Raw genomic sequence first — 19,309 nt, forward strand, 5'->3', positions numbered from 1 at the left:
GGGGAGGGGTCAATTTATTGAGGGCGGAGCCGGGTGGGGGCGGGGCCACCGCAGTCTCCATGGCAACAAGGGGGTGGAGCCAACGTGGCAGCCATCTTGTTGCTATGGAGACCTCCTGGTTGCTAGGGCGGCCATCTTGTTGCCAGGGCGGCCATCTTGTTGCTATGGAGACCCAGTGGTTGCTAGGGCGGCCATCTTGCCCCCCTGGCAGCCATCTTGCCCCCATGGCGGCCATCTTGGCCCCCACCCTTCCCTCTCACGCCGGTCCTCCGTCGCCATCCTTGGTGACGTCATCGCTGACATCATCGTTGACGTCACCGTCATGGCCATGGAGCTGGCGCAGGGCCCAGCGGCGGTGGCGGAGGCGCTCGCGGAGCCGCCCGTACTCGGCGGCCGCCTCCTGGAAGCCCGGGCCCAGCGCCTGCAGCGCCCCCAGCGCCTCCCGTGCCCCCGACAGCTCCGCCTCTGCCCGCGATAGCTCCGCCTCCAGGCGCGACCTGCGATATGGGGCGATACCGGGGCGATATCGCGGGATATCGGGGCATATCGCGTGAGTAAGGGGTGATATGGGGCGGTATCGGGGTATATCACGACAGTATGGGGCGATATTGGGGGGATAAGGGGTGATATCAGGGCATATCGGGATAGTATGAGGCGACAGGGAGTGATATGGGGCCGATATCAGGGCATACCGTGACTGTATGGGGTGATAGGAGTCAATATGGGGGCAATATCGCAGCATATCAGGACAGTATGGGGTGATATTGTGGTATATCGTGATAGTATGGGGCAATATGGGGCGATATGGGGGCGATATCGTGGTATATCGCGACAGCGTGGGGCGATACGGGGGCGATAGGGGCCGCACCTGATGACGCGGTGCGCCTCCAGCACCTCGGGTCTGTAGGTGTCCAGCAGCACCGTCAGCTCCTCCAACCTGCGGGGCCCCCACCCACCCCACGTCAAGATGACGCCATACCTGGCGATGACGTCATACCCCGCGATGACGTCACGCTGACGTCGCCACCCACCGGATCTTGAGCAGCGTGGCCGCCCCCTTGGCCTCCAGGTAGAGCCCCCGGCGCCACTCCAGCTCCGCCCCCGCCGCCCGCTCCTCCTGCAGCCGCCCCAGCAGCGCCCCGCAGCGCCCCAGAACCTGCAAGGGCGGGGCCGTGACGTCACCGATGACGTCACCGATGACGTCAGCGATGACGTCATCGCGGCGTACCTGTGGGTAGAGGCGCCGGAGGCTGTCCAGCTGCCCGGCCAGGCGGCGGCGCCGGGCGGTGGCGGCCTCCAGGCGGCGCCGTTGGGCCGCCAGCTCCTCGGCGACGTCATCGGTGACATCATCACCGTCGGTGACGTCACGGCCCCGCCCCCGGAAGTAGTCGGCCAGCTGCCCCGCCTTCCCCGCCAGGCGCCGCTCCACCAATGGCAGCAGGCGGAGGCGCAAGGGGGCGGGGTCCTGTTGGGGGGGGGGGAAGGGGCGTGGTCAGTGACATCAGAGGGCGCGGCCGGTGACATCACCAAGATATTTAAATAAGGGGGCGGGGCTCACCTGGGGAGGTGGCAGCAGAGCGGCCAATAGGGGCGGGCCGAGGCGCAGCTGGGCCAATGCCAGCGCTAGCTCCAGGGTGGGCGGGGCCTAAAAGGGGGCATGGCCTTCCCATGAGGCTTTGCGGCCCTGATAAACCACCCCTAAGCCCCGCCCCCCCTTTAGGCCACACCTCCTGTGGGCGGGGCTCCCGCAGCAGCTCCAGCACCGCCCTCCAGAGCCCCTCGCGGGCCAACCAGGCGGCTCGCTGCCGCCCAAGCTCCGCCTCTGCCCGCCGCAGGCTCCGCCCCCCGGCCGCGCCAAGCCCCGCCCCCTCGGGCCCCGCCCCCTCGGGCCCCGCCCCCAGGGCCGCCAGCAGCCGGCCCAGCCCCGGGTGGGGGAGGAGCTCCTCGGGGGGGGGCAGCGGCAGCGCCGGGCCTGTGGGGAGGGAGGGGCTCATTAGCATCTCATTAGCATATTAAATAATTAACTTTTAGCCCCACCCCCTGTAGCCCCGCCCCTCTCACCCAGAAGCTCCGCCTCCAGGTCCGTCATGGCGCTAAATGGGGGGTAAGGGGGGGTTACCCACAACACATTAGTGTATTTTGCCCCAAATCCCCCTTTTTCACCCCAAAATCTCCCAGGTTTCACCCCAATATTCACATTTTTCACTCCTAATCCCCCTTTTTTAACCCCAAATCCCCCTTTTTCCACCCCAAATCCCTCTTTTTGACCCCAAATTCCCCATTTCTCACTCCAGAATCTCCCTTTTTGACAACAAATCCCCTTTTTTCACCCCAAACTCCCTTTTGGACCCCAAAATTCAAGATTTTCACCCCAAATCCCCATTTTTTGACCCCAAACCCCCATTTCTCACCCCAAACCTCCCTTTTCAACCCCAAACTCCCCAAATTTCATCCCAAACTCCCCAGTTTTCGCTCCCAAACCCCCATTTTTAGCCCAACACCCTCATTTTTTACCCCCAAATCCCATTTTTCACCCCAAATCCCCCCTTGACCATCCAAAACCGCCCTTTTATACCCCAAATCCCCCATCTTCAACCCCAAATCTCCCACATTTGAACCCAAACCGTATATTTATGACCCCAAATCCCCCCTTTTTTACCCCAAAATCCCATTTCCCACCCAAAACCCCTCATATTTTCCCCAAACCCCCCATTTTTCACCCCAAATCCCCCATTTCTCACCCCAATCTCCCATTTCCCACCCCAAAACCCCGTTTTTTACCCCAACTCCCCCCCTTCCCCTCCCCATCCCCCCACGCCCCCCCCCAGCCCCAATTCCCCCCTTTTTCACCCCAATCCCGACCCGGCCCCTCCCGCCGCTTCCTTCCGCGCGCTTTCCGCCTGGCCCCGCCTCTCCATACCCACCATCCAATCAGGTCGCAGCAGGGGCGGGGCGACGCACAGGGACTCACGGCGAGGCTCCGCCCCCTCTCCCCCTCCCCTCCCGGAGCGCGTCGCGCATGCGCAGCTCCCTCCTCGCTCCCCCTCCTCTCCCCGTTTCCCCATGCGCATGCGCAGCTCCCTCCTCGCTCCCCCTCCTCTCCCCGTTTCCCCACGCGCATGCGCAGCTCCCTCCTCGCTCCCCCTCCCTTCCCCGTTTCCTCCCGCGCATGCGCAGCTGCCTCCTCGCTCCCCCGCCCCTCCCCGTTCACTCTGGAGCCTACTGACGGCCCCCGGCATTGAAAAACCCCCAAATCGCCCCAAATTTGACCAAATCTCCGCGGTTTTTGAGCCGCTCATCCCCCGCCCGCCCTCCCCTCCTCCCCCTGAGGTCCCGCCCCTTTGCTCTTTCCGTTATTTGGTTGTGGGAGGCACCAAATCGCCAATGGGGCGGGGCAAATAAAACCCCTTTGGCCAATCAGCCTCGCAGGGGGCGTGGCTAAGCGGTCACGTGCCTCCCACCACCCACCACCATTGGCTGAGGCCCCCCCCACCCAAGATGGCCGCCCTCCTCCCCGTCCCACCCCCATAAATGAGAGGCAGGGGCTGGAACCAATCAGAGAGCTTTATGGGCAGCAGGGGGCGGGGACAACACCAGAGGGGGCGGGGCCACTCCAGAAGGGGCGTGGTCATCTCCGCAGTGGCCCCGCCCCCCCTGCAGTGATTGGAGGCCTCCATCAGCCAATGGGAGCCTGCAAGGAAACAACGCGGCCTCCGTGGTTTGGACCCAAAAATCCCGGCCTCCACCCCCAAAATCCCCCGAAATGGCCCCAAAAATGCCCTCGGCCTCCATTTGCTTCACCCAATCCTGGCCTCCACCCCCTCAGCCAATGAGAACCTGCAAGAAAACTCGGCCTCCAGCCCCAAAACGCCCCAAAACCCCCCAAATCTCCCCAAAATCCCTCTCGGCCTCCATTTTCTCACCCCAACCTCAGCCTCCACCCCGTCACCCACCAGCCTCCACCCCCAAAACCCCCAAAAAACCTCCAAAAACCCTTATGGCCTCCATTTCCTCACCCCAACCGCGGCCTCCACCCCCAAAACCTCCCCAAAACCCCCCAAATCCCCCCCAAATCCCTCTTGGCCTCCATTTTCTTGACCTAAACTCAGCCTCCACCCCCTAACCCACCAGCCTCCACCCCCAAAACCCCCCCAAATCCCCCAAAACCCTCTCAGTCTCCATTTTCTTGACCCAACCATGGCCTCCACCCCCTCACCCACCAGCCTCCACCCCAAAAACACCCAAAAAACCTCTAAAACAACCTTGTGGCCTCCATTTTCTTGACCTAAACTCAGCCTCCACCCCGTCACCCACCAGCCTCCACCCCCAAAACCCCCCAAACCCCTGTTGGCCTCCATTTTCTCAACCCAACCGCAGCCTCCACCGCCAAAACCCCCAAAAAACCTCCAAAACAACCTTGTGGCCTCCATTTTCTTGACCCAACCCCAGCCTCCACCCCCAAAACTCCCCAAATCCCCCCCAAAACCCTCTCAGTCTCCATTTTCTCAACCCAACTGTGGCCTCCACCCCCAAAACCCTCTCGGCCTCCATTTTCTTGACCTAAACTCAGCCTCCACCCCCAAATCCCCCCAAAACCCCCCCAAACCCCCCCAACCCCCTTCCTCCCCCACCTCACACCCCGTCCTCGTCCTCCTCCTCGTCCTCGGGCCTCTCCCCCAGGTCGTGCTGGGCGAGGCGGCGCCAGCCCCCCCTGGCCACGTGGTAGAGGCTGACGCGTCCCCCCGAGTAGGCGTCGCGCCGCGCGGCCTGCTGGATGGCGCGCCGGGCCAGGCGGCTCGCGGCCTCCACCCCCAGCCCCGGCCGCAGCCCGCGGTCCAGCACCCCGTAGGCGTAGGGCGCGCCCGAGCCCACGGCGAAGGCCGGCCCGGGGACGCGGGTGCCCTCGCTGTCCACGTAGTAGAGGCCTGGGGGGGGGGGAGAAGGAGGTTGGGGGGTCTCCAGCCTAAAAAGGGGTGTTGGGTGGTCTCTACCCCGAAAAGAAATAGGTTTGGGTGGCCTCTACCCAAAAAAGTGGCATTGGGCGGCCTCTACCTCAAGAAGAAGGAGGTTGGGTGGCCTCTACCCCAAAAAGGAGGAGGATTGGGCGGCCTCCAGTACAAAAAATGGGGTTGGGTGGCCTCCATCCCAAAAAGAAGTAGGATTGGACGGCCTCTACGTCGATAAGAGGGGTTGGGCGGCCTCTACCCCAAAAAGGAGGAGGATTGGGCAACCTCTACCCAAAAAAAATGGGGTTGGGCAGCCTCTATCCCAAAAATAAGTGGGGTTGGGTGGCCTCTACCACAAAAAGAAGGAGGATTGGGCGGCCTCTACCCAAAAACATGGGGTTGGGAGGTCTCTACCCCAAAAAAAAGACAATGAGTTGGCCTCTACCTCAAAAAGAAGGAGGATTGGGCGGCCTCTACCCTAAAAAGTGGGGTTGGGCGGCCTCTACCCCAAAAATAAGTGGGGTTGGGTGGCCTCTACATCAAGAAGAAGGAGGATTGGGCGGCCTCTACTCCAAAAAATATGGTTGGGTGGCCTCCATCCCAAAAATGAATAGGATTGGATGGCCTCAACCCCAAAGCCTCCATCTTTAGCCTCCTTCTTGATGATTTAAGACCTCCAGCACCCCAAAACCACCTGGACCCACCCCAAAACCCCCTCAAACCCCCCCAAAACCCTCTCAAACCACCCCAAGACCCCCTCAAACCACCCCAAGACCCCCTCAAACCACCCCAAGACTCCCCAGACCCACCCCAAAAGCCCCCCAAACCACCCCAAGACCCTCTCAAACCACCCCAAGACCCTCTCAAACCACCCCAAAACCCCCCGGACCCCCCCCCAAAACCCCCCCAAACCACCCAAACCCCCCCCTGACCTGGCCCCCTCTTGTCCCAGCCGCAGATCATGGTGCCCATGCTGAGCCCCATGCCCTTGTACTGGTAGACCATGTTGGCCAGCAGCTTGGAGGCGGCGGCCACCGAGATGGGCTCCTTGTTGCGCAGCTCGTAGACGCGGCACTGCCGGGCCAGGAGGCGCTCCCAGAAGCTGCAGTCGGCCGCGCCCCCGGCCATGGTGCCCAGCAGCGTGGGGTTGATCTCGATCACCTTCTGCACCGTCTGCGAGGCCACGTAGGAGCCCGCCGTCGCCCGCGAGTCCACCGCCACCATCACGCCGTGGTCGAACTGGGGGAGAGAGAAGGGGTTGGGGGGGGGACGGAGGGCTCCCGGTGGAGCTACGGGGTGTTAGGTAGACCTGGAGGCCCACCACGAGGTCCCCAAGTAGCATTGAAGATCCCTAGGTAGACCTGGAGGCCCACCACGAGGTCCCCAAGTAGCATTGAAGATCCCTAGGTAGACCTGGAGACCCACCAGGAGGTTCCTAGGTAGACCTGGAAACCCACCACGAGGTCCCTAGGTAGACCTGGAGACCCACCACGAGATTCCTAGGTAGACCTGGAGGCCCACCACGAGGTCTCTAGGTGGACTTGGGGGTCCCTAGGTAGACTCGAAGGGCCCTAGGTAGACCTGGAAAACCCCCATGAGGTCCCCAGGTAGACCTGGAAAACCCTAGGTAGACCTGGAGACCCACCATGAGGTCCCTAGGTAGACCTGGCAGCCCCTAGGTAGACCTGGAGACCCGCCACAAGGTCCATAGGTAGACCTGGCGGCCCCTAGGTAGACCTGGAGACCCACCACGAGGTCTCTAGGTGGACTTGGGGGTCCCTAGGTACTTGGAGGACCCTAGGTAGACCTGGAGACCCACCACGAGGTCTCTAGGTAGACCTGGGGACCTACCATGAGGTCCCTAGGTAGACCTGGAGACCCGCCACAAGGTCCATAGGTAGACCTGGCGGCCCCTAGGTAGACCTGGAGACCCACCATGAGGTCCCTAGGTAGACCTGGAGACCTTGAGGTAGACTTGGAGACCCACCATGAGGCCCCTAGGTAGACCTGGCGGTCTCTAGGTAGACCTGGCGGCATTCCATGAGGTCCTTAGGTAGACCTGGCCGCCCCTAGGTAGACCTGAAAGCCCACCATGAGGCCCCTACGTAGACCTGGCAAACTCTAGGTAGACTTGGCGGCCCACCACGAGGTCCCCAGGTGGCTTTGGGGGGTCCTAGGTAGACCTGGAGAACCCCAGGTAGACCTGGAGGCCCACCATGAGGTCCTTAGGTAGACCTGGAGACCCACCATGAGGTCCCCAGGTAGACCTGGAGGACCCTAGGTAGACCTGGAGGCCCACCATGAGGCCCCTAGGTAGACTTGGCGGCCCACCACGAGGTCCCAGTGGCTTTGGGGGTCCCCAGGTAGACCTGGAGACCAACCATGAGGTCCCCAGGTGGCTTTGGGGGTCCCTAGGTAGACCTGGAGGCCCACCACGAGATCTCTAGGTGGCTTTGGGGGTCCCTAAAATCACCTCAAAGACCCACGGGAACCCCCCAACCCACAAAAGACCCCCCAAAACCCCCCAAAGACCCCCCGGAGACCCCCTCAAAACCCCCCAAAGACCCCCCAACCCCCCAAAACGATCCAAAGACCCCCCGGGACCCCCCTAACCGCCCAAAGACCCCCCTAAACCCCCCAAACCACCCCAAAGACTTCCGGGGACCCCCCCAACTCCCCAAAGACCCCCCAAAACCCCCCAAAGACCCCACGGGGACCCCCCAACCCCCGAAAGACACCCCTAAAACCCCCAAAACCCCCCCAAATCCCCCCTTAAACCCCCCCTCACCTTAAAAGCCAGCGTGGTGGTCCCGTGCAGGAACTGCAAACCGGGCCCGGGGGGCTCCGCCGTGCCCCAGGGGGGAGCCGCGAGGCTCTGGGGGGGGCCGGGGGCGTCCCGGGGGGCTGCGAGGAGCGGGAAGGCGGCGGGGGGCTGCGAGGGCTCGGCGGGGAGCCGCAGGACGCTGGCCAGCGCCATCTTGCCTCCCAAGATGGCGGCGGCCGGGCGCGCTCGCAAGATGGCGCCGGTTGCCCGGCAACGCGGCGGGAGGGAGCGCAAGATGGCGGCGGTTGCCAGGCAACGCGGCGGGAGGGTGAGCAGAATGGCGCCGGTTGCCAGGCAACGCGGAGGGGGGGAGGGCAGAATGGCGGCGGTTGCTAGGGGCAACGCGGCGCCGCCATCTTGGTTGAGGGCATGAGGCGGCGACTTCCGCCCGGCGGTGACGGGGCTTACCTGTGGCGGGGCAGGCTGGGGGCGGGGACTAGGGAGAGGGGGCGGGGTCAGTGTTAAAGGGGAGGGGCTTGGGGTAGTGGAAGCCAATGGGGAGCGGTGGGGGCGTGGCTTGTGGTGAATGGGCGGGGCTTGGGAGTAGTGGGGTGGCATGGGGAAAGGCTGGGGGCGTGGCTTGAAGAGTGGGCGTGGCCTTAAGGGGCGGGGCTTATGGCTAGTGATAGGGCATTGGGTTGGGGGCGTGGCTTGTGATTGATGGGCTGGGCTTATGGTGCGTGGGCGGGGCTTGGGGCTAGTGGTAGAGCATGGGGAGGGCTAAGGGCTGTGGGCGGGGCTTGGGGTGGGTGGGCGCGGCTTCAGGAAAGGGGGCGGGGCTTATGGGTAGGGGTGTGGCAATGCGGGATGGGGGCGTGGTTTGGGTACAGGGGGCGGGGCTTGAGGCAAAGGGGCGGGGTTTGTGGGTCATGATAGAGCAAGGGGAGGGGCTGGAGGGATGGGGGCGGGGGCTTTAGGGAAAGGGGCGGGGCTTGTGGGAGGCTTAGGGTGTATGGGGAAGGGGGGGGGGTGGATTTTTGGGGTGAAACCCGGGGATTTTGGGGCTCACCCGGCCACGTGGGGGTCCCGCGGGGCTGGGGCCGCTCCAGCGACGCCGAGCGGCTGGGGGGGGGGCACGGTTTTGGGGTGAAAAAGCCCAAATTTGGGGGCGTTGTTGAATTTGGGGGGGGTCGTGGTTACCTCACTACCAGGCTGCTGAGCTGCCGCCGGGGCTGGGGGGTCACTGGGGGGGGGGGGAGAGGGGTTTTGGGGGGAAACAGCGCGATTTTGGGGCTCCCCGGAAATGGGGGGGGTCCCAAAGAATGAGGGGGAAATAGGGGGGTAGGGGTTTGGGGGAAAAAACGGGGATTTGGGGAAAAAGGGGGGATTTGGGGGAAATGGGTGGGGAGGGGGCTTTTGGGGTAAAAAGGGGGGTTTTAGGGAAAAAAATGGGGTCCTACCTGTCTCGACTGGGGAGGTGATGGCGACAGGCCGGGGGGTGCTGTTCCTGGGGGGGGATTTGGGGTGCTGAGCACCTTGGGGGGGGGGACCCCAAAATTAGGGGGGTCGGGGGGGGCTCACCTGCTCGACCGCCAGCCTGGGGAGACCTGGGGGGGAAATTTGGGGGGAAAAAGGGGAAATTGGGGGTTAAGGAGGGGATTGGGGGGGAAATGGGGGAATTGCGGGGGTTAAAGGGGGAAATTGGGGGGAAATAGGGGAAATTTGGGGATTAAAGAGGGAAATTTAGGGGGAAAATGGGGGGTAAATAGGGGAAATTGGGGGGTAAATAAGGGAAACTGAGGAGAAATGGGGGTTAAATGAGGATAAATGGGTTAAATAGAGAAGAATTAAATTAAATTAGTAAAATAAAGGGAAATTGGGGGGTTAAATGGGGAAAATGGGGTGAATAGGGGAAAAGAGGGGAGGAAATTGGGTGAAATGGGGAAAAATAGGGTGAAATGGGAGGGTAAATGGGGAAAAGGGGTTTTAATTGGGAAAAATTTGGGTTAAATGGGGGAAAATGATGGTCAAATGGGCAAAAAGTGTGGTTAAAAGGGGAAAATCGTGGTGAAATGGGGAAAAATTGTGGTAAAAAGGGGGAAAATGCGGGAAAATGGTGATAAAATGGGGGAAAATGTGGAAAAATGGGCGGTAAAAAGGGCAAAAAGGATAGAATGGGGAAAGGGGAGATTAAATGGGAATAGGGTGGGGTTAAATGGTGGAAAAATGGGGTGAAAGGGGCAGATTTGGGGGACCTCGGCCTCCCTCAGGTGCCTCCTGAGCTCCCCGTTCTCCTTCCTCAGCGCCTCGGCCTCCCTGCGGGGCGGCAGCGGTGAGGCCGGGGGGTGGGGGAGGCCGAAAGGGGGGAGGGGAGGCCGAAAGGAGGGAGGGGAGGCCGCCCCCTCCCCAAAAATGTCCTCGCTCACCTCTCCTTGGCCTCCAGCGCCTGGCGGGCCTCCCTCAGTGCCGCCTGGGCCCGGCGCGCGGCCTGGCGCTGGGAGCCCAGCAGCAGCTCCGCCTGCGCCCGCTGGAAGCGCCAGGCCTGTGGGGAGGAGCTCAGGGCTTCGAAAAAGGGGGAGAAATGTGTTTTTTTGGGGGGGAAATCCAACGGATTTGGCTCACCTGGGCGATGTGCGCCAGGCGCTGGCGGGCGATGGCGGCGGGGCTGCGGAGGAACGGCGCCTCGTGGGGCTAAAGGGGGAGGAAGGGGTTAATGGGGACGCCAAAATGGTGCCAAAATAAGGGTGCGAGGGAGGGGACGAGGCGAAATGGCGGCCCCCAGTGGGGGGTTATTCAAAATGGCGGCCCAATGGGGGTAAATGGGGATATTCAAAATGGCGGCCCCCAGTGGGGGGTATCCAAGATGGCGGCTCTATGGGGGTGAATGGGGAGATCCAAGATGGCGGCCCCCAGTGGGGGGGGCACAAAATGGCGGCCCAATGGGGGTGAATGGGGGACCCAAGATGGCGGCCCCCAGTGGGGGGTACCCAAGATGGCGGCCCAATGGGGGTGAATGGGGGGATTCAAGATGGCGGCCCCCAGTGGGGGGGGCACAAAATGGCGGCCCAATGGGGGTGAATGGGGGGACACGAGATGGCGGCCCCCAGTGGGGGGTATCCAAGATGGCGGCCCAATGGGGGATGAATGGGGGGACACAAAATGGCGGCCCCCAGTGGGGGGGGCACAAAATGGCGGCCACCAGCAGGCACTCACCTGCTCGGGGAGGGGGAAGCGGCGGCAGGCGGCGGCGCAGACGGGGCAGGGACCTGCAAAAGGAGGGGTTAAAGCGGTAAGGATCCATTTTTATAAATGTTTTTTGGGGTTAAATTATACGAAAACCCCTTTTTGTAATCATTTTGTGGGGTTAAAGCGTTGAAAGGCCCTTTTCTGCCATTATTTTATGGGGTTAAAGCATTGGGGGCTCCCTTTCTGCTGCCGTTTTATGGGGTTGGGGTTGAGGGACCCCTTTTTACAAACATTTTGTGAGGTAAAAACTCTTTTTAAATTCTAAATTTTATTTTATTTTTTAATTTTTTGAGGTAAAACCGTTGGCAGACCCATTTCTGCCACCATTTTATGGCAGTAAAGGATCAGGAGACCCCTTTTTAAAGCCATTTGTTAGGTAAAAGTGTAGGGGACCCCTTTTTTTAAGCCATTTTGTGAGGTAAAACCATTGGGAGATCCCTTTTAAATTCATTTTTTTGAGGTAAAACCCTTGGCAGCCCCCTTTTCTCAACCATTTTATGAGGTAAAAACAATGGCAGCCCCCTTTGTGCTTTAATTTCACGACATTAAAGGACCGGAGGACCCCTTATACAGCCAATTTATGGGACTAGGGACTGAGGGACCCCTTTCACACCCATTTTATGAGGTAAAACCTTAGACCCCTTTTTGCCACCATTTTGTGAGGTAAAACCCATGTCTGCTGCCATTTGATGGGATTTGGGACTGAGGGACCCCTTTTACAACCATTTCGTGAGGTAAAATCCTTGGCAAAACCCTTTTTAAAACCATTTTGTGAGGTAAATGTGTCAGGAGACCCCTTTCTGCTGCCATTTTATGGCATTAAAGGACATGGGGCCCCTTTTTACACCCATTTCATGGCATTAAAGGACCAGGGGACCCCTTTTATACCCATTTCGTGAGGTAAAACCCTTGGCAGACCCCTTTCTGCTTCCACTTCACGACATTAAAGGCCCGGGGGACCCCTTTTACACCCATTTTATGGGATTAAGGACTGAGGGACCCCTTTTACCCATTTTATGAGGTAAAACCATTGACAGACCCCTTTCTGCTACCATTTTGTGAGGTAAAACCCTTGGCAGCCCCCTTTCTGCTTCCATTTCATGACATTAAAAGACTGGGGGACCCCTTTTACCCTCATTTTATGGGACTAGGGACTGAGGGACCCCTTTCACACCCATTTTATGAGGTAAAACCCTTGGCAGCCCCCTTTGTGCTTCCACTTCACGACATTAAAGGCCCGGGGGACCCCTTTCACACCCATTTTATGGGGTTATTACCTGCCCCCAGGCAGCGCTGGCAGAGGAGGTGCCCGCAGGAGGTGAGGCAGAAGCCGGCGCCCTCCTGGCGGTAGCAGCGGTTGCAGTGGAACCAGTCCGAGGGGGGGGGCGCCGCCATGGCCCCGGGCAGGGGGCGGGGCTAAAAAGGGCGGGCAGCGCGGGGGCGGGGCCTCAGAAAGGGCGGGAAGGGCTGAGGGGGAGGGGGCGGGGCCTCAAAAGGGCGGGAAGGGCTGAGGGGGGAGGGGGCAGGGCCTCAAAAGGGCGGGAAGCGCTGAGGAGAAAGGGCAGGAGGCGGCTCAGAGGGACGATAAAAAGGTGAGAAATGATTCAAATTACCATTAAAATGGGGGAGAGGTGTTTAAATTGCCATTAAAAAGGTTAAAAGCTTTTAAAAATATATTTAAATGTGGTAAAAAAAGTTTAAAAAACGGTTAAAAGTATGAGAAATGTTTAAATTACCGTTAAAAAGGCAAGAAACCTTTAAAATTGCCATCAAAGAGTGAGAAATGATTCAAATTGCCATTAAAAAGGGGGAGAGGTGTTTAAAATTAGCATTAAAAGGGTGAGAAACTTGTAAAAATGCATTTAAATGTGGTAAAAAAAGTTTAATTACCGTTAAGAAGCATGAGAAACATTTAAATTACCATAAAAAAGGGTAAGAAACGTCTGAATTACCGTTAAAAAGGTAAGAAACCTTTAAAGTTACCATTAAAAAGGTGAGAAACATTTAAAACTACCATCAAATGGGTGAGAGATGTTTAAAATTACTATTAAAAGGGTGAAAAGCTTTTAAAAATACATTTAAATGTGGTAAAAAAAGTTTCAAATGCCGTTAAAAAGCATTAGAAACGTTTAAGTTACCGTTACAAAGGTAGGAAACCTATAAAGTCACCATTAAAAAGGTGAGAAACATTTAAAATTACTGTCAAAAGGGTGAGAGATGTTTAAAATTACCATTAAAAAGGGGGAGAGGTGTTTAAATTACCATTAAAAGGGTGAGAAACTTGTAAAAATACATATAAATGTGGTAAAAAGTGTTTAAAATGCCGTTAAAGAGCATGAGAAACGTTTTAATTGCTGTTAAAAAGGTAAGAAACCTTTAGTGAGAAACCTTTAGTTTCCCCTAAAACCCCTCAAAAATCCCCAAATCCCTCAAAAGTTCCCCAATAAACCCCACAAAAATCCCATAATACCCAAAACCTCAATAAAAACTTTAAAAAATCCCCAAATCCCTCAAAATTTGCCCCTAAAACACCTCAAAAATCCCAGAATCCCCACAAAAACCCAATAAATCCCTCAGAAATCCCTAAATCCCTCAAAATTTGCCCCTAAAACACCTCAAAAATCCCACAATCCCCCCAAAACCCCAATAAACCCCTCAAAAAACCCCAAATCCCTCAAATTTTCCCCAATAACGCCCCCAATATCCCACAATCCCTTGGGAACCCCACTAAACCCCAGGGGGGGCGGTGCCTCCCTTTAGCCCCGCCCCCTTCCCGCCCCCTAGTTTGGGCGGAAGTTCCCCTTCCGGACCCGGATGTGGGGCAAGAAAAGCCGGAAGTGTGGCTACATAGCCCGGAAGTGGGTGTTCTAAACCCGGAAGTGAGCACCGGAAGTCCCGCAGAGGACGCGTCCTGACACCTTTGCCCTCTTTGTTTAGTCCCCGCCCCCCTTTGCGGTGACGTCACGTCCGGCCCCGCCCCCCCCCAGCAGAGGGGCGCGATGGCGGTGCTGGCCGGGAAGGTGGCGCTGGTCACCGCTGCCACCGATGGGTGAGGGCCCGGAATGCCCCCAACAGCCCTAATCCCCCATAATCCCCCATAATCCCCCATAATCCCCCGTAATCCCCCGTAATCCCGCCTCATAGTGACCCCATAACCCCCCATAATCCCCCATAGAGACCCCATAGCCCCCCATAGCCCCCCATAGGGACCCCGAAACCACCCCATAACCCCCCACATTGCCCCGTAATACCCCATAACGACCCCATAACAACCCCATAAACCCCCATATGCCCCCCCAGAACCCCAAATATCACCCCATAGTGGCCCCACAGCCCCCCATATCACCACATAATGACCCCACATCCCCCTCATATTACCCCATAACCCCCCATAACCACCCCAACCCCCCATAATGACCCCATAATGACCCCACAATGACTCCATATCACCCCACAACCCCCCCATAACCCCCCATATCACCCCATAACCCCCCATAATGACCCCCTAACCCCCCCATAACCCCCCCTATCACCCCATAACCCCACATATTGCCCCATATTCTCCCCTAACCCCCAATAATGACCCCATAACCCCCCCAAACCCCCCCATAATGACCCCATATTGACCCCAGAACCCCCCCATATCACCCCTAACCCCCCACAATGACCCCATAATGACCCCATAACCCCCCATATCACCCCCTAACCCCCTCATAACCCCCCATATCCTCCCATAATGACCCCATATCCCCCCATATTGACCCCATATCCCCCCATAATGACCCCATATCACCCCCTAACCCCCCATATCCCCCCATAATGACCCCATAACCCCCCATATCCCCCCATAATGACCCCACAACCCCCCATATCACCCCACATCCCCCCATAATGACCCCATAATGACCCCATATCACCCCCTAACCCCCCATATCCCCCCATAATGACCCCATAACCCCCCCATATCCCCCCATAATGACCCCACAACCCCCCATATCACCCCATAACCCCCCATAATGACCCCATAATGACCCCATATCCCCCCATAATGACCCCATATCCCCCCATATCCCCCCCATATCCCCCCCATATCCCCCCATAATGACCCCATATTCCCCCATAATGACCCCGTATCCCCCCCATATCCCCCCATATCCCCCCATAACCCCCCATAATGACCCCATATTCCCCCATAATGACCCCATATCCCCCCCATATCCCCCCATAATGACCCCACAACCCCCCATATCACCCCATAACCCCCCATAATGACCCCATATCCCCCCCATATCCCCCCATAATGACCCCACAAGCCCCCATATCCCCCCATTATGACCCCATATCCCCCCATATCCCCCCACAATGACCCCATATCCCCCCCACACCCCCCCCCACACCCCCCCAGGATCGGGCTGGCGGTGGCGGCGGCGCTGGGGGCGGCGGGGGCGCGGGTGGTGCTGAGCTCGCGGCGGGCCCCCCGGGTGGAGGCGGCCGTGGGGCAGCTGCGGGGCCGCGGCCTCGAGGCCACCGGGGTCGTCTGCCACGTGGGGCGGCCCCAAGACCGCCAGCGCCTGGTGCAGACGGTCAGCCGGGGGGGTTGTGGGGTCGGGGGGGGGGTTATGGGGTGGTTATGGGGTCGGGGGTGGGTGTGGGGCTGGGAGGGGGGCGTGGGGGTGGAGATGTGGGGCTGGGAGGGGGTTATGGGGTCACGGGGAGGGGTTATGGGGGGTTATGGGGTGGTTTTGGGGTGGTTATGGGGTGGTTATGGGGTGGTTATGGGGCCAGGGGGGTTATGGGGTGGGTAAGGGGTTGTGGGGTGATGTGGGGCTGGGAGGGAGTTATGGGGTTGGGGGGGGTTATGGGGTGGTTATGGGGTCAGGGGGGGTGTGGGGCTGGAGATATGGGGCTGGGAGGGGGTTATGAGGTCACAGGGTGGGGTTTTGGGGTGTTTTTGGGGTGTTTTTGGGGTGGTTATGGGGTTATGGGGTAGTTATGGGGCTGGGGGTGGTTATGGGGCTGGAGGGGTGCTATGGGGTTGGGGTGGTCCCATGGATCTCTGGGGTGCTGGGGGGCTTTTTTGGGGTCCTATGGATCTGTGGGGCACCCCATGGCCCTATGGGGCACCCCCCTGATCTATGGGGCACCCCACGGATCTATGGGGCACCGTGGCGATCCCTTGGATCTATGGGGCCCTTTTTGCCCTATGGGTCACCAGGGGGGCCCCATGGATTTATGGGGCACCCCACGGCCCTATGGGGCGCCCCACGGCCCTATGGGGCACCCCCCTGACCTATGGGGCGCCCCACTGATCTATGGGGCAGGCCCTGGACACGTATGGGGGCGTCGACATCCTGGTGTCCAACGCCGCCGTCAACCCCGTGATGGGCAGCGCCCTGGACGCCGAGGAGGAAGCCTGGGAGAAGGTGGCCCCGCCCCCCTTCCTCTAAGCCCCGCCCCCTTTGTGTGACCACGCCCCGTTAGGCCCCGCCCCCCTGCTTTGTAACCACGCCCCTCAGATCTTCCAGGTGAACGTGACGGCGGCGGCCATGCTGGTCAAGCTGGTGGTGCCCCACATGGAGCGCAGGGGGTGAGGGCAAAGGGGGCGGGGCTTGGGGACAAGGGGGCGGGGCCTGGAGGCGGTCGGGTGACGCCCCATTGGTCTGTCGCGCAGGGGCGGGGCCATCGTGCTGGTGTCCTCGTTGGCCGGGTACATGCCCTTCCCGGTGAGTGGGGCGGGGCTTGAGGGAGGGGGCGGAGCTTAGGGGAGGGGCTTATGGGGAGGGGGAGGGGCTTACGGGAAGGGGAGGGGCTTAGGGGGTGGGGATGGATGATGATGATGATGATGACGATGACGATGATGACGATGACATGACGACGACGATGATGATGAGGATGAAGATGAAGATGATGAAGATGATGATGAAGATGATGATAACGACGCGATGATGAGGATGAAGATGATGAAGATGATGACAGTGACGTGAGGATGAGGATGAAGATGAAGATGAAGACAGTGACATGATGACGAAGATGAAGATGGTGATGTGATGATGAGGATGAAGATGATGAAGATGAAAATGATAATGACACGATGATGAAGATGATGACGATGATGATGATGAAGATTAAGATGATGTGATGAGGATGAAGATGATGATGTGATGATGATGATGAAGATGATGATGACAATGACGTGATGATGAGGAAGATGAAGATGACGATAACATGATGACGAAGATGATGATGATGAAGATGATGAGGATGAAAGTGATGATGATGAAGGTGATGAAGATGATGATGTGATGAAGATGAAAATGATGATGACGAAGATGATGAAGATGATGTGATGATGATGAAGGTGACGATGTGATGATGAAGATGATGACAACGATGAAGATGACGATGATGAGGAAGATGAAGATGATGATGATGAAGATGAAAAAGACGATGATGATGAAAAAAATGATGACGATGACGATGACAATGACAAAATGATGACAATCATTATGGGATGGCCATTAGGGGATGGGAATAATAATTATGGGATGGTGATAATTAATTACGGGATGCCGATAATTAATTATGGGACGTAATTATGGGATGGACGGCGACGGAATAACGACGACGATGACAACGATTAGGATGACAATGACAAAATGGTGATGATAATTACGGAATAGCAATTATGGGATGGCAATAATTAACTATGGGATGTCTATAATTAATTACGGGACGTTGATAATTAATTACGGGCTGTTAATTAATTAATTACGGGCTGTAATTATGGGACGGACGGCGACTACGGGACGGCGCCGACACCGCTAACACCCCCCACGACCCCGACAACCCCGACGCTAATTACGGGCTAATTACCATAACGGGCTAACTGTTGATGACGTGACGATGACGTCACGCTGACGTCACGCTGACGTCACCGCGCAGGCGCTGGGCCCCTACAGCGTGAGCAAGGCGGCGCTGCTGGGGCTGCTGAAGGCGCTGGCCCCGGAGCTGCGGCCCCGCGGCGTCCGCATCAACGCCGTCGCCCCCGGCCTCGTCCGGACGCGCTTCAGCGCCGCGGTGAGGGGGCGGGGCCTGAGGGAGGGGGCGGGGCCTGGTGGGGGCGTGGCCGGAGGGGGCGTGGTCTGAGGGGGAGGGGCTTAGATCCTGTAGTGGTTTGTTGGGGTGGGGGTTATCAGGGGGTGGGTTATTGGGGGGTGTTTTTTGGGGTGTGGCCTAATGAAGGGGGCGTGGCCTATCGGGGGCGTGGCTTAAAGGGGGCGTGGTCTGATGGGTGTGGTCCTAGTGGGCGGGGCTTAAATGGTGTAATGGGTTATTGGGGGGTGGTTTTTTTGGGGGTTTGGCCTAATGAGGGGGTGTGTGTGGCCTAAAGGGGGCGTGGCCTAATGGGGAGTGTCTTCAAGGGGGCGTGGTCTGAGGGTTGTGGTCTGAGTGGGAGGGGCTTAAATGGTGTAATGGGTTATTGGGTGTTGGTTATTGGAGTGTGACCTAATGAAAGAGGTGTGGCCTAATGGGGGCGTGGCTTGACTGGGGTGGAGCCTGAAGGGGTATGGCTAAATGGGCGTGGTTTAAGGAGTGGGAGGGGCTTGGTGGTGGGCGTGGCTTGGTCTCAGGTGGGGAATATAAGGGTGGGAAGGGAAATGGGTGGAGCCTACAGGGTGGGCGGGGGTAGTGGGCGTGGCCTAACGATAACGGGCGTGGCCTAACGGTGGTGGGCGTGGCCATGACGTCACCGTTTTGCCTCACAGCTGTGGGAGGACGAGGAGCGCTGCCAGGCGGTGATGAGCAAAATGGGCATCGACAGGTGGGCGGGGCCAAACCCAAGGGGGCGTGGCCAAGACCCCAAGGGGGCGTGGTTAACCCCAGCCACGCCCCCTTTTGCCCCTCCCCTCCCCCAGGCTGGGGACGCCGTCGGACGTGGCCTCGGTGGTGACCTTCCTGTGCTCGCCCGCCGCCTCCTACGTGGTCGGGGAGACCGTGGTGGTGGCCGGGGGCGCCCCCTCCCGCCTCTAGGGGGGCTTTGGGGGCGTTTCGGGCGGTTTTGGGGCCATTTCGGGTGGATTCGGGGCGTTTCGCCGCCAATAAAACCCCCTCTGATTGGCTTGGAGGCTCGGGGACAAGATGGCGGCCCCCATGGGGCACTGTGGGGGCCGCCATTTTGTGTGTGGGGGGGGAGGAGGTGAGGAGGGGCAAGATGGCGGCACCCAGTGGGGGCAGCCATCTTGGGGCCTACCCATTGGTGTCAATGGGGGTGGGCAGCCATCTTGTCCCCATGGGGGCAGCCATCTTGGGGCTGTCGCCATAGCAACGGTGAGGGCTGGGCGGCCATTTTGGG

At 58.9% G+C, this 19,309-nt stretch overlaps 2 protein-coding genes across 2 annotated transcripts; one reads left to right on the top strand and one right to left on the bottom strand.

Moving 5' to 3' along the window:
- Positions 1-3,546: 3,546 nt before the first annotated feature.
- On the bottom strand, positions 3,547-7,938 carry PSMB5 (proteasome 20S subunit beta 5). The gene is made up of 4 exons (XM_032207221.1): positions 7,735-7,938; positions 5,879-6,185; positions 4,632-4,925; positions 3,547-3,691 (listed from the first exon to the last, which is right to left on the bottom strand). The coding sequence occupies exons 1-3, from the start codon at positions 7,921-7,923 to the stop codon at positions 4,633-4,635; spliced, it is 789 nt and encodes a 262-aa protein (XP_032063112.1). The 5' UTR covers positions 7,924-7,938; the 3' UTR covers positions 3,547-3,691; position 4,632.
- Positions 7,939-16,029: 8,091 nt separating this feature from the next.
- Positions 16,030-19,076, top strand: LOC116501635 (dehydrogenase/reductase SDR family member 4-like). Its single transcript, XM_032207222.1, has 6 exons — positions 16,030-16,379; positions 16,473-16,543; positions 16,628-16,679; positions 17,899-18,033; positions 18,723-18,778; positions 18,873-19,076. Exons 1-6 carry the CDS (start codon positions 16,269-16,271, stop codon positions 18,985-18,987), a joined length of 540 nt encoding a protein of 179 aa, XP_032063113.1. The 5' UTR covers positions 16,030-16,268; the 3' UTR covers positions 18,988-19,076.
- The last annotated feature ends 233 nt before the right edge of the window (positions 19,077-19,309 follow it).

Source organism: Aythya fuligula, unplaced genomic scaffold (assembly GCF_009819795.1).
Source record: "Aythya fuligula isolate bAytFul2 unplaced genomic scaffold, bAytFul2.pri scaffold_54_arrow_ctg1, whole genome shotgun sequence".
NCBI lineage: Eukaryota > Metazoa > Chordata > Aves > Anseriformes > Anatidae > Aythya > Aythya fuligula.